The 15,584-nt window shown below is 33.9% G+C and overlaps 1 protein-coding gene across 1 annotated transcript; it reads left to right on the top strand.

Annotated features, from left to right (window-relative positions):
• Window positions 1-8,769: 8,769 nt before the first annotated feature.
• Window positions 8,770-15,089, top strand: LOC100021710 (major urinary protein 20-like). Its single transcript, XM_007475353.3, has 7 exons — window positions 8,770-8,999; window positions 11,273-11,391; window positions 11,702-11,772; window positions 12,782-12,892; window positions 13,718-13,825; window positions 14,033-14,079; window positions 14,808-15,089. The coding sequence occupies exons 1-6, from the start codon at window positions 8,907-8,909 to the stop codon at window positions 14,056-14,058; spliced, it is 528 nt and encodes a 175-aa protein (XP_007475415.1). The 5' UTR covers window positions 8,770-8,906; the 3' UTR covers window positions 14,059-14,079; window positions 14,808-15,089.
• The last annotated feature ends 495 nt before the right edge of the window (window positions 15,090-15,584 follow it).

Raw genomic sequence — 15,584 nt, 5'->3', positions numbered from 1 at the left:
AGGAATTCATACAGAGTGAAAGGAGCAGAACCAAGAGAACATTGTATACAGAGACTGATACATTGTGGCAGAATCAATTGTAATAGACTTTTCTACTAGCAGCAATGCAATTACCCAGGATAAGTCAGAGGAATTTATGAGTAAGGACGCTATCCAGATCCATGGAAAGAACTGTGGGAGCAGAAACAGAAAAAACAAACAAACATATGATTGATCCACCTAGTACAATAGGAATATTATTAGTGTTTTGATGTTAAATGATCACTCTACTGCAAATATGGATAACATGGAAATAGGTTTTAAACAATGATACATGTATAACCCAGTGGAATTGTTGTCAACTCTGGGAGCAGGGAGGTATAAAGGGTAAATTTAGGGTTGAGACTGAATGCAAAAATTATTGGTCACCAAAGCACTCAAGTCAGAATGGAAATTTATGATGCTTTAATTACTATAGGAGGAAGAAATTAAGAAAAAGAGAGAGAAGAAAGACTTAATTTAAACTTCTCTGGCTCAGGCTGAGCCAGGCAGGAGTTCAAGGCCTTGGCCAAGGGGGCCTCCCCTGAGAGCCAAGGGAAAAGGGTGTCAGTCTTATCACTTACCATGTGACCGCTTCAAGAAAGCTGTCTGAGGGAGCTCCTCCAGGCTCGAGTTCCAGGATCAAACTGGTGCCCAGGCTCCCCACAGAAAGTGATGGGAACTCCAAAGGCAGTTCTCTACATCACTCCCTGCGTCTCACATGTGCCAATGGTGGCTCAAACTTGGCTTAGGACAGCCCAGGTGACAGTCAGTTGTTTCTGATTTGTCACTTGCTAGCACATGCCAGTGTGTGTGGGAGTGTACATTCCTGGGTACTAGACTAAACAAGGTGAAGAATGTCTAAAAATCAAGAAGGGAAAGTGGGGGAAGGGAATCATGAATCATGTAACCATGGAAAAATAGTATAAATAAATACATTTCAAGTAAAAAAAAACATGGAAAATAAAATTCTGATTCATAAAAGACTAGAGCTATACTATTCTGAACATTTACCACCCCAAAAAGTTCTTACAGCCCCTCTCTTGAGGTTTCATGCACTATTGGGAAGTATTTTCTTTACTAAGAGGTGTTCTGCTAGTGTGACAATTCCCTCCCCCTCCCCCTTATTATTAGGGCCCTAACCTCTTTTCCTTTTTGAGAAGGAACTTCAGTGGCATCATTTGATTTTCATTTCTAGGTTAAGACGAGTTTCTCAGTACATTGCCTTTTTAACTCTTTTCCTTCTCCTCCATGATTTTTGCCATATTTTAGCAGAGATTCCCATGCTTGTAAAGTCACTAAAGAAATTTTTTCTCTTTCTTCATGCCTGGGTCAGATCTTTAGTTACTCTCTCTTTTGTTTCCATTTTTTCCATTAAAGTAGCTTTGCAATATACGAGCTAATCCTACATTCAACAAGAACTATATATACATTCATGGGAGAATATGGTATTCAGTCTACAGAAATTAATTAACTAACTTTTTCCTCCTATCATTCTATTGATCATAAGGTCTGAATTTTTTTCTCTTAGATTTATCTGCCATTAATTTTAAAAAAAAATTATTATTATTATGTAAGGGGTAAAAATGATGGTTGGACTGAATAGTTAAGAGTAGAGTTGCCAGGAATTTAAATATTAAATTCCAATGAATTACTCAAGTCAGAATGACTTTTATGGTAGTTTTACTTACAATTAGAGAGAAAATAAGGAGAGAGGGGAAGGATTCAGAGGCCCAGCGAGGGGTGGTGGTGCAGAGAATTAATTAAACAAGCCTTCCAGCCACAAGGCCTCTTCCAAGATGAGGGGTCTCTCCAGAGGCTAGTGCTTCCAGAAAAAAGCCAAGGAAAGGGAATCAGCCCTCTTCACTTACCATGTGTTAGTTCAAAGGGAAGCAGTCCGAGGTCTCAAGCCCGAGGTCCTCCAAGGCTAAGTTCAAAGGCGAAGACCCTCACAGGAAGTTACCACCAAATTTAAAGACAGTTCTTTCCATCATTTACTGTGTCTGTCGTGCCCCTTTATGTATATCAATGGTGGTATAAACTTGGCTTTGTTTCTGATTTGTCACTCACTAGTACATGTGCATAATAGACCTTCCATGAAACATCAAGAAACAATAAAAGAAAGTCAAAAGAATGAAAAATTGAAAGATAATGTGAAACATATCATTGGGAAAAACAACTCATCTAGAAAATAGTTTGAGGAGAGATAATATAAGAAATTTTGGATTATCAGAAATCCATGATCAAAGTGACAGACATATTTCAAGAAATTATTAAGGAAAACTAACCTAAGAAGCAGTTATGTCACTCCATTGATAGAGAGTCAGGGTTGGAGATGAGAGGTCTTAGGTTCAAATCACATAGACATTAACTATTGCTGTGACCCTGGGCAATTTACTTAATCTGAATTCCCTATCCCTTACCACCCTTCTACTTTGGAGCCAATACTTAAAACTGATTGTAAGATAGAAAGTAAGGGTTTCTTTTTTTTTTAAGAAAACTTTCCTTATTGCCTGAATCAAGAGGGTAAAATGAAAATTTAAAGAATCCACTGATCACTTCCCAAAAAAGATCACAAAATGAAAATTCCCAGGAATATCAGTGCTAAATTTTCAAAGAGAAAATACTTCAAACAGTCAAAAAGAAACTATTTAAATACTGTGGAGTCAAGTAAGATTCACACAAATATACTAGGTACCATATTAAAGTAGAGAAGGGCTTGGAATGATATTTCAGAATGAAAACACAGCTGGAATTACAAACAAGAATAATCTCTCCAGGAAAACTGAGTATATTCCTTTAAAGGGAAAAAATTCTCAAAGAAATAAAGGATTTTAAGCCTTCTTGATAAAAACATCAGAGCTGAATAGAAAATCTGATTTTCAAGTATAAGACTCAAGAGAAGTATAGAAAAATAAATGTGAAAGAAAAATCATAAGGGACTCAATAAAGTTAAACTTTTTATCTTTCTACCTAGGAAGATGATAGATGTATCTTCTAAGAAATTTATCATTATTAGAATAGTTGGATTCTACATAGAATGGGGTGTATAAGTGAGTCAATTATGTGGGGACCATATAAAAATGGATAGGTAAGAAAAGAGTGTTGCCATGGGAGAAATGGAAAGAGAGAAAGAAATGGAAAGAGAGAAAATTTTCTCACAGAGAAAATTCTCGCAAGGAAGATCTTTTAAAATGGTGAAAATGGAAGGTTGATGGAAGGCAATACTTGACTTCATATCTAAATTGATTCAAATATGGTAAAATTATTAAAAAATTTAAAAATGTATTTAAAAAGTATAAATTGATAATAGAACATATATCTTACCCAATAGGGAAGTTGGAGGGAAGGAGAATGAAAGGATTGGGGGGTAATGAAAGGGAGAGAAAATAAAAGAAGACAGGGGTCAGAAACAAAATAAGCTTTAGTAGAGGGACAGGATAAAAAGAAAAAGAGAAGGATGAACAGGAAAAAATGGGATGGAGGGAAATGCTCAGGTAGTAATCATCACTGTGGATGTGAATGGTATAAACTCACCCAAAATATGGAAAAGCATGTAGTAGAAAAGACTAGAAACCAGAATCCAACAATATATTGTTTACATAAAATAAATGTGAAACAGAGAGACCCCAACAGAGTTAAAATAAAGGGCTGAAGAAGAATCTATTATGCTTCAGATGAAATAAAAGAAGGTAGGGGTAGCAATTGACCTTAAACAAAACACAAACAAAATTGCCCTAATTAAGAGAGAGAAGTAGAAAAACTACATTTTTCTAAAAGGATTCTAAGACAATGAAATAATATCAATAATAAACATATATGTAGCAAATGGCATAGCATTAAAAATTCTTAAAAGTTAATGAATTGCAGAATGAAGAGGACTATAAAAATACATATTTGGGAGGACCCCAAGCTCCCTTCTCAGAACTAGATAAATCTAACCATTAAATAAACGAGAAGTCAGTGAGATGATTAGAATATTAGAAAAGTTAGATATGGTAGACCTCTGGAGAGCACTGATTGGGGATAGAAAGGAGTAGATTGTTTTCTCAGCTGGACATGGAAATTTCATGAAAATTCACTATGTATTAGACCACAGAACCCTCACAGATTCAGAAAAGGAGAAATATTAAATGCACCCTTTTCAGATCTTAATGTGAGAAAAATTGCATCTAATAAAAGTCTGTTAAAGCATAGGTAAATAATTAATTGGAAACCAAATAATCTAATCCTAAAGAATGAGGAGGTCAATAAAAATCATAGAAACAATAAATGATTTAATTAAAAAGAATGAAAACAATAAGACAACTTTATAAAATTAAATAAGGATAAAGGAAGAGTATATCCAAACAAGAGACATTATGGAAAATAAAATAGATAATTTTGATTTCATAAAATTAAAAAGCTTTTGCATAGACAAAATTAGAAAGAAAATAGGAAATCAGGAGCAAAATTTATAGCAAGGTCCTCTGATAAAACCTTCATTTCCAAAATATATAGGGGATTGAATCAAATATTTATCCCCAGTTGAAATCCCCAGTTGAAAAATGGTAAAATAATATGAACAGGCAGTTTTTAAAAGATAAAAACAAAGCTCTCAGTAGTTACATGAAAAAAAAATTGCTCTAAAAACTGATTAGAGAAATTAAAATTAAAGTAATTATGGGCTACTATTTCATATTGATCAAATTGGCTAATAAGAAAAGGAAAGATGATAAAACTTGGAAGGGATGTAGGATTATCAGGGGATTAATGCACTGTTGATTGATTTGTCAACTGATCCATCTGTACTGAGGAGTAATTTGGAACTCTTATCAAAGGGCTATAAAATTATGCATATCCTTTGATCTAGCAATATCATTTAGTACTGTCTGTATCCCAAAGAGATCAGAGAGAAGGGAAAATGACCTATTTGTACAAAAATGGCAGCTCTTTTCATGGTGGCAAAAGATTGGAAATTAAGGGGATATCCATCAAATGGAGAATGACTGAACAAGTTATGGTTTATAAAATATAAATTGTACTTATAAGAATGAAAGAGCATGATATTTTCAGAAAAACACTTGAGAACTTTATGAATTTATTTAGAATGACATGAGCAGAATCAGGAGAAAATTTTATATAATAACACTATTTTAAGGATATCAGATATGAAAAATAGCTACTTGTGTCAAGACAATGATCCAAGGTAATTCCAAACAATCCATTGTGAAGAATACTCTCCAGCTCCAGAGAGAAAAGTGATGACCTTTAACTGCAGTTTGAAGATTACTTTTTCTTAATTTATTTTGTTTGGGTTTTCTTTTTCTACATGGATAATATGGAAATCTATTTTGCATAATTTCACATGTGTAATAAATATCAAATTTCTTGTCCTCTTTAGGAGGTTTAGGGGTTAGGGAGTAGTAAAAAAATTTGAAACTCAAATTTTTACAAAATTATTGTTAACATGTTTTACATGTAATTGGGAACTATTTAAGTAATAATAATTTAAAAACAAGTGAATACTCTCACTCAAGAATAATGAACTCTAATATTACACAAACCTTTTTCAAAAATAAGAAAGGAAGGTAGATCAAACTACTTCTGTTTTTCAAATATCTTCTTAATCTCTAAGCCAGTAAGGAGACAAAATAGAGAAAGAAAACTACAAACCCAAAACAAAGTTAAAAGTAGTTTTAAATGATTATAATCAATAATTTTTTGAAAAACTGAATTGAAAAACTTTTGAGAAAATTCAGTACTCCTTTCTTTTAAAAATGGCATTTCTTAATATGGCAAAAAATTTCTTTGTAAAACTAAGAGCCAACAATCCAACATTATATGTGAATAGACAAAGGCTGGAGACCTTTCCAAAATGATCCAAGGGTAGGGAAAAAAAACCCCAACAGGCACACTAACACTCTTTTTTGTTAAACTATAAGATAATCCAACCATTCTGAAAAGATAATTTGAGTTTATATCTAAATGTTACTTAATTATGCCTACTCTTTGACAGCAGAACTAAAACTACTTGGCTTTTACTCCAAAGAAATCAAGGAAAGGGAAAAATTGAGTCATATATACAATATTTATACTAGTTCTTTTCCTCCCCTTGGATTTGACAAGGAATTGAATACTAAGGAGATGTTTATTAATTGGTGAATCACTAAATAAATTATGATATATAAAGCAATCATAAATTATATAATGCTAGAAATTACTAAAGGGACAATCTCAGAGAAGCCTCAGTAGACTAGTTTAAACTGGTACAAGATGAATTGAGCAGAATCTGAATAACCATTTATACAATAATATTAATATCATAAAGAAAAACAATGTTGAAAATTTATGAACTCTGATGCATTGACCAACTATAATTCAGGAGGACAGATGATGAAACATTCCCCCTTCTTCCTGAGAGAGAATTGATAGTCTCAAAGTACACAAGACACATATTTTCAGACATAGACAATATAGAGATTTATTTTGCTTAATGTATATATGTGTTACAAGAATTTATTTTTTCCTAATGGTAAGGGCATACAATGAATACAGTAATTTAAAGAAAAATAATATTGTAGGTCTAAAGAATTCCAATTAATTTAATGTCTAATTATAATTTCAGAGGATCAATAATGAAACATGCTTCTCACCTTTTGCCAGACAAGTTATGGGACTAGATGTGTATGAAAAGATATCCATTCCCAAACATGGCCAATATATTATTTGTTTTGTTTCTAAAGGAAGGTTTCTATTTAGGAAAAGGAGCAGAGGTGGCAGTGCTTTGAAGGTAGTTATGGTAATGAAACAGTAAAGTAATGAAAAGAAGAAAAGAAAGAAAAAAGTATCAATGAAAAATTTTAAAAGTACACCAAAGAGATAATTAGGAGGAAATTCAGAAGGGGAAAATGGGGGCTCAAAATCTTAAGGAGTTATCCTGTACAGGTTTGGCTTATTAGTTTAAAATTATAGGTTGTCTCAGGAGAGTAAAAGAACTTATTATATTGGGGTAAGTAAAGTTTTAGGACATTGACGTAACTTCTTGGGAACTAAGCACAAAAAATAAAGAAATCCCAAGTTATTCCTCAGTATACTAATAAGAGACACAGAGGCACAGGGAATAAGATGCAACACCATGCACATAATAAACACTAAATTAATACTTGTTGATTAACTATCAACCAACAAATAATCAGGAGACTGGCTATGACCAACTGTATCAGTGCTTTATCCTTGATGAAAATTCTTTCCCAATTCTGAAAGTAACTTTGTTAATTGCTACATATTCCACGAGTACCTCATTTTATTACAATTTTGAACTTCAGCTACAAGATTTGACTAAGTCAGGTCTGGACTATAAAGGAGATAGCTTTGTCACAATTTTGCTAAATGTCATATATGTATTTTAAAAAATCCTATGAAGTACCAAAAACTCATAGTTTCATGTATAATTCTTTTCTCGTCTTTGAACACAAAAGCATTCATGTTTGTTGAATTAATAATAAAGAAGAAACTTTAAATTGTAAAATTGAGGTTTAAAAGATCAAGGAATAATATCAATTTACATGTTATATACTGCATTAAGCATTACCAAATGTTTCCCTCATAAAAATCCTTAAGATGTTCTAATAATAATTAACATTTACATAGTATTTTAAGGTTTTCAAAATTCTTGATGAATATCTCATTTGATTACTGCAACCACTCTGGCAGGTAAATGTTATTGTCCCCATTTTATAAATGAGGAAATAGAGGCTCAGAAAGTTAAATGACTTGTCCCAGATCATAAATCTAGTGAATTACTAGTGTCTGAAGCCTGATTCATGGAGTCAGGAAGACTTGATTTTAGGTCCAGCTCTCTAGCACTGTAGTCACCTAACTTCTTGTATGGAGAACTTTCCTTGCTACACAGTTACCCTAAGACCACCAACATGGTTATTGTCATTCCAAATACTACTACTATCTACTGCCTTCTTTTTGAAGGAGCATTCTTTCCACTAACATCCTTCTCTGTTGCTATTCTCATTAGATAAAACATACTCTAAGTCCTTAAAGTGTCTTCTGTATAATCCTAAATTCTGGCAGTTCCTACCAAGAAGCTTAGAGTAAAGGTAGAAGGCACACAAGGCACAAGTTTAACCTGTTTCAGAAAAGCCCAGTAGTAGATGGTCCACAAGGTAATGAATTTTTCTAGTCATATTATATCTCAAAAATCTGGTTAGTTTTAGAGTAGTTGATAGAATAGATTATTATATTGAAGTAGAATTACATGTTGAACCAGAGCCCTGTATAAGAAACTGTAGTACAACATTCAAACAATTGAAGACACAGTTCCTTTTCTTTGGAGTTTTCTCTCTAATGGGTAAGATATCATATAGATGTACATACATAGATATGTACCTCTTATGAGCTGTGACATAACAATATGTCAGCAAGCACTAAGAAACATATTGGAAATAGAGTCCTAAAATATGCAAGGATACAATGGAAAGAAATTACAAGATTAAGTGAATTCAAAAAAGACTTTCCATTCTATCTTTCCTTAACTAATGGATCAGAGGCTTAATCTAATCTCCCCAACTGTGACTTGCCATCACAGTACAAATGATTATCTGGAAGCCAGCCCAGTACAATATGTTCTGTTGGTTTTAGGAATGAGCCCTGGAAAAAAAGAACAGTAGGTTCTAAAGGGGATGGAACATTGCTATGTTTGGAATTATTGAATAGCTAATCTTTGGCAAGTTTTCAATAAGGAAAAGTCATTAGAGGAAAGTCATACAAAGGCATTTTAGGGGGCAACCAAATCTCAGAAGGGGATATAAAAGAAGAGCTGAGATACAGCTGGGACCATTCATAGGAACCATATTTTATTCTTTCTAGAGTGTTGGAGATTAAGGGCTGTGAGGATGAGACATCTGCTACTGATTATGGGCTTGGCCCTGGTCTGTACTTTCCAGGCTAAGACTACTGATTCAGTAGATGACTTCGATCTAAACAAGGTACAGAGGGTACAGAGAGTTGTATAGATTGATGTGGGGTTGAAGAGGGGATTTAAAGACAAGAAACAAAGCTAAGGCAGTGCTAAGATTAGTATTGAAAGCATCATCTGGACTTTGGTTAGCATTTCAAAAACTATGAAAACTAATTTGTGCATGAGTTTATGTTTATTTATGTTTGCATGGTCATGATCTAACTTACTGGGGTCCAAATGGATTCTTTCTCTTTGGAAAGGATGATCAACAATTTTCTTGTATTTACTCACAATTTACCAATCCTATAACCAATTACTCCAAGATACTGATTGTCAAGTCTCTTAGATTTTTTGTTAGTTATTTTAACCAGTCCTATGCATGTATGCATATGCTTATGAGACCATAAAATATTTACAAATCTTAGGAGTAATTTCTAATATCAGCAGGTCAATTCTGTCTTGGGGATTGACTAGAGGCTATAGTGGCATGAAGCAACACAAAGAAATCCATTTCTAAGGTTTTTGGTTGGGTATGGGAGGAAGGATATATGAAGATAATAATAGGTAAGAAAATTTGAGGGACACTGCTAAATCACCTTTGTGGATAATCTGTGTATAATTATTAAATCCTAGGTAGTTATCCTGAATAGTTCTACATCTGCTCAGAATATTGAGAATAATTCTGCAAAATCATAGGCAGCATACTGGAGAAATAAGAATACTGTTAGAAAAAGGCAGTGCTAAAGAATAAATAGGGAACAAGAGTCTACTCTGACTGAGACTCTTATCAGCCTTGTGTCTCTGGGTAGTTCACTTAACTTCTCAGTTTCCTTTTTCCTGATGTACTTGGTTGATTGAAAATAATAGCTTAATAAAGATTTCAACTTATAGAAGGCCAGGAAAAATAAAACAGCTTTGCTCTGATAGGGAAACCGAGAATTTGGGGGCTGGAAGGAATATCAAAGACCATGTGGGCCAATCCTTTCATTTTACAACCTAAGAAACATGAAGTCCAAGTTAGAGAATTGACTTGCACTGTTTCTTATATAACAGATCTACATCTTGAACCCAAGTCTCTTGGTGCCCAGACGAGTTTGTTTTCCACTCCATAACTCTAGTTAGGAGCTTTTAAAGAGACACATAAATTGAAAACAATGTACTGCAGGAAGGCAGGAAGAAGTTTTTTGCTCCAGGGAACCATAGGATCATACATTTAGAGATCATGACAAACTTAGAAGTGCTCATGTTTGTATCCTTGTTTACAACTAAGGATGCAACACTGGCCTTGGAGACAGGGTAACACAGATCCAAATCCAGATTCAGACATAAAGCAAATGTTTGATCCTAGGCAAGGCACTTTAACTACCTGGACCTTCAATTTCCCCCTCTATAAAATAAAGATAGTAATGGAATGTTTAACAATGTTATTGTGAAATGGTTCATATAATTTAATGTAATGATATGCAATAATAATCAATATGCAATAATAAGCAATATAGAAATGTAGTCATCATCTTTGTTCTTATTTTTAATATAGAAGGTACCTACTGTGGTAGACAAAGAGCTGACCTTCTAGGTTAAAGTGAATCCCCTAAAATATATTTATTTTGTGACCCTAATGAAGTCACTATATTCTTAAGTACCCAAGACAAGCAAAGTGCTGATTTTCCCTCAAAGAGGAAGTTCCTTACATGAAGTACCTTCCACCAATAATATTACTCTTTCCTGAGCGATCCTGGCATGCCAAAATGATGCACCAGATGATTGCATCTCCTTAACACTAGAATTTCATTGTTCAACTTTTGTGACTACCTCCACTGAGGTATGTGTGAGGAGAAAGCTTTCTCTGATACATAAAATACCTCCTCAGCCAATGTGCATCCAAAGGATATAGATACCTATAGCAGATAGCACTTCAAAGTAGGCAGAATCACTCAGTAGGAAAAGCAGGATCCAGTTCTCAAATTAGTGTGAACCCTTGCTGGGCTGTCATGCCAGTAAACCTCAGAAACCATACTAGGAAATGTAGCCCTGTTTTCAGTGTTGGGGAAGAGTATAGCCTCCCTTACACACACTCTGACCATAAAACTAATAGGCACACCTGACCCAGATATAAAGAGCAGTGTTTATAACTGTACCAAGAACTCTAAATCTTCTCTTCAGACTCCTGAAACATTAAGGCAAGACCATGGAAGGCATTTTCTGTTCCCCCCTATCCCCAATCCAGTAACTTTTCCCCTCTTCCCTTTTTTCTTGCTCATCATTTCCTTCCTTTCCTTTTTTCTAAAACATTTCTCACAGCTTGCAGGAAGGTGGTATCCTTTATTTTTGGCCTCCAGTGTGAAGGGAAGCAACTCTGCAGCTTTTATTCACACTATTAAAGTGAAAGCAGACAAACTGATGCTTTATTTCACCCTCAGGTATGTCTCATCAGAGAGAGGTGATAGGCTCCTCAGTAATAGTTCTGGGCTTCCCTACTCACAGGCTATCTCAGGGCTCAAGATTGGTAATCTCTTATCAACATTCTGAGAATTATAATGGGGCTAGAACAGAGAGAGAATAAACTGCTATGGGGGCTGGCATTGACTGATGACAAGGGTACTTGTGATAAAGGGGAAAGGAGTCACCAGAATAAATGATAGCTTTCTGCCCAAGATATACTGTTCAGCAGGGTAGCCCCAATGTCTCTCGCTTATGTCTGAACTCAAGATGTTTTTCCCCCTTTTCTAGGAGGAATGGCAATTGTAAGAAAGTGCCAGTATTGGCTTACAGATTGGAAAACAATAAATACAAACTCCAATGTACGTATCAATGAGAATTCCAATTATCATTTTAGATTCATAAATGTTTTTTTTTCTAATTTCAAATCTTGTTCTAGGATCAAATAACATAATGAACTGAAAGTACTTTTTATTTGAAAATGCAAGCTACTATTATCACCAACATGAATGTATAATGTTACACTTTTGTACCATTTCACAGTTTTAAAAATACTTTGATAAAAATAATCTATTTAATATTTGAAAATATTCTAAGAGGTAAATAGTATGTTATTAGATTTTTCAGCTAAGCAAACAGGCTTAGAGAAGGATGGTGTCTTGCTTGAGGTCATGCAGCTTCTACTTTGAAGAAAGAGTTGGAAAACCAACCCTAAACTTGTCTTCAAATGTAATGTCTTTTTAAGTAGATATGCAAATTTATTTTATGGACACAATTTGTCAATCTAATCTTGAGCAATTAGTTTACAATAGAAAATAGAAAGAGTAATGAGAACAACCTTCTTACAGCTCAAGTAGACATAAATACAAACTACACACCAATACAGGAATGAGGGGAAAGCCTCTACCTTTTGAGGAAGATCTTCCCGTTTTTCTTTGTGAACCAGTTCTGGTTCTTAGAACGTGTTTCTTTTCATGAGCTTAAAAATGTCCCTCTGAAGTGTTTACCCATTATTCTTGGATCTGCCATTTAGAAGCAAGTAAAATAATCTAATCCTTCTTCCTAGAAAAGCCTTGGAAAATATTTTATCTGAGTTACACATTCTAAAGTCAATCAACCAATATCTGATTGGTAACTGACTTTCATCCTCACTCTAATTTGTTGGCATCCTTCTTAAAATTGTTCACTGATAAGTGATCATAGTCATTCTGAATGTAAGGTCTTCCCAAGATGTAATATAGTACTATTATCTTCCCCAATTATGAAGGGAATCAAGACAAACCATAGTGAAGAGGCAGTTATTGAATGAAGAACTTCTATTTTTCTCAGTTCCTATACTATTAACGAAATTTTGATCTTACCCCATCACAGATCCAGGCAACAATGTACTCTATCTGGAAGATACTGACCCAAAGGATTATCTCCTGATTTATACAACTAATGAGATTTATGGGAAAGAAACCAAAGGGGTGGAGCTCTATAGTAAGTGTCCTCTAGTCTTTCTTCCTGGAATTCAGCTTTCAGTAGCAAGTCTAGGCTGGTTATCTCCTTAAGTCCACAAATTTAGTCCTTCTCTTTTATCATTCCCCTAAGAGGATGATTTTTGTCTTCTACTTAATGAAAATACCAAAACCTTCAGTGAGAGATCTTGTATTTTCATTGTCTTTATGAGATGTAGGGTAAGCCTCTTCTGTAGTCACTTTTCCCCTCTTACTCTTTCTATTCATTCTCTCTTCTAACCTACCTAATCATTATTAAAGCACATCTTTGTTTTTAGAAGAGAAAGAAAAGAGAGGTAGGTTACATTATTCCTAGATTCTTAAGCAAGAAAGCAATGAAAAATCCAGAATCATTACTTGGTAGTCTTTGTTTAAGGGGAAAGATATGCTCATTGTTTGCTTTCACTTGTCCTTGAAGTAGATGAAAAACAAACACTATATTACCTCTGGTAACAAGTTGATCCATTTTGCATCCAGAACCTTCTCGATTCTAACAACCATGTTGACTTTATTTCTTGTATATCTTTTCTTCTGATATAACTTGAGGACCATTGGATCTAGTTATCTAATCATATTTTGTGCCCTAAGATTTCTGGTCTTTTCCATCCTCTCTGCTATGAACTTTCTTTTTATGTGGTATCTTCCCCAACTAGAGACTAAGGAGTTATTTGAAAACAAAAACTATCTTTTTTTCTGATTTTATATCTAAAGAATTCAGAAAAGTAGTTGGAAAATATTAAATCTCTAATGAACATTTTTCATTTATTTATTAATTCATGATCTGTAACATAATATTCCTCAAATGCAGGTCGACAGAAAGGAAAAGTTTTGAATCAAGGCATAAAAAGCAAATTTGAGCAACTTTACATATTACATGGACTTAAAGATGAAAATGTCATTGACCTCACCAATAGTGGTAAGTCTTTCTAATAATCCCACCCCCCCCCCTTATTTCCAATTTCTTTATAACAAGGAAGAGAATTAATTGGAAAATAAATCTTTACAGCTCAAAATTTCATCCTAACACAGAAATCCTTTTTTTTCCATGTAGGATGGTGGCATTCTGAATATCTGAGGGGAATTTATGTCAGAGAATCATTTATATTTTGCTTTTTCTCCACAGATCCGTGTTCCCACTTCTCAGAATAAGGAAGTGGCACTAGCCAGCAGGTTTGTGATATTTGACATCAAGGTTGTGCTCCAGAAACATTGTTTCCTTAAAGCTGATATTGTTTTGTGCTCAGAAACCAACCTGTGGAACTGGGTGATCTTATTAAATCAAGAAAGAAAGATCTTATTTAGTTCCAAGTTCTGGTTATTTTCCTACCCTTTAGTCCTCCCCACAAACTAGAATTTAAATTAGGAATGGTAATGCTTTCACCATGTTTAGTTCAGTTCTAGTTCTTTTAAAAAATCTTTCCTTCTTTCTATCCCCCTTCTTTTTCTCCTCTCACACTCACCTTGTTCACTTCTGTCCTTGGGTACTCTTCCCCTTCTGCTTGTCTTCTCTCTATTGTCTACCAGATGCCAAGGAGAAACTGCCTTGAAAAGGTCTGGGGTGTCATTCAGGAATTCCTTATTGTTTCTTTGATTATTTTTGATGTCTCATCTCAAACCTTGCATAAAATGTCAGACCCATTTTTATTTGGGGCAGATTAAGGTATAAGGACCCCTCTTTTCCTGGGTCTTAGATATTATCAATGTATTTCTCTCCTCTATAATTGGCATTACTATCATTACCATCCTGAAGATACAGGTTAATCACCTAACACAAATTATTGAAATAATTTTAGTCCATATGGAATGGGACATTGAACAAGTTGAAAGTCACCTTCTAAAGTCCCTTCTAATTTTAAATTATCAGATTTTATTTCTCACCTTGTTCTTTTCCTCTCCAGATCAAATTTCTGAAGTCCTTTCAACATTTTTCATAAAGCATGATTTTCAGGCTCCTCTAAAATAAGTTGTCACCTTCTTGAAGGCCTCTTGAAAAGGTGGTGCCCAGAACTGGAAAAGCTGCATTATGAAGATAGAAGACCCAGATGTAATGACTAAAACTGACAATCTACATTATGTAACTTCATTAGTGTAACCTAAACTTGTAATATTATATATGGCAGTTACATAGCACTTTTTCCTTATATTCATTTCAAATAAAAGCACCAAAACAGAATTTGAAATTACATGTATTTTGTTTTCTTCCCCATCACATATGCTTCTACTAGATTTGATTTACCTTGCACCTAGGCAATTAATTTCTTCAAATAGTAATGATATAAGGAATTAAAATAATACTTAATGCAAGATTTCTAACTTGTTTATACAAATTCTTTCAAAAGTGAATTTCTATTGATGCTTTTTATTTGTATATCACTTTCTTATGCATACATAATTCAGTTTAATATTTTATTATTATTGTGTACATTTTTCACAGTTTGCTTATTTCATAATGTATCAACCCAGATGGTTTCCATGCTTCTCTACATCCACATATTAATCTTTCTTAAAAAGCAAAAATATTACACTACATTTATATACTACAGCTTATTTAGCCATTCCCAAATCAATAGCCATCTACTTTTTTGAAGTTCATTACTACTACCAAAAGTACTACTATCAATATTTTGATACATATGGGACTTTTATTTTAGAGACCTCTTTTTGGTATATTCCTC

Source organism: Monodelphis domestica, chromosome 1 (genome assembly GCF_027887165.1).
Source record: "Monodelphis domestica isolate mMonDom1 chromosome 1, mMonDom1.pri, whole genome shotgun sequence".
NCBI lineage: Eukaryota > Metazoa > Chordata > Mammalia > Didelphimorphia > Didelphidae > Monodelphis > Monodelphis domestica.
Note: the sequence above shows the minus strand (reverse complement) of the source record. Positions and strands in the feature narration are given on the sequence as shown.

What these genes read in the sequence shown, in the direction of transcription:
- LOC100021710 (XM_007475353.3), top strand. Translation starts at nt 8,907, where the DNA reads ATGAGACATCTGCTACTGATTATGGGCTTGGCCCTGGTCTGTACTTTC. An exon ending in ATGCTTTATTTCACCCTCAG is followed by an intron (nt 11,392 to 11,701) that starts GTATGTCTCATC and finishes CCCCTTTTCTAG; the next exon opens with GAGGAATGGCAATTGTAAGA. An exon ending in CAAAGGGGTGGAGCTCTATA is followed by an intron (nt 12,893 to 13,717) that starts GTAAGTGTCCTC and finishes CCTCAAATGCAG; the next exon opens with GTCGACAGAAAGGAAAAGTT.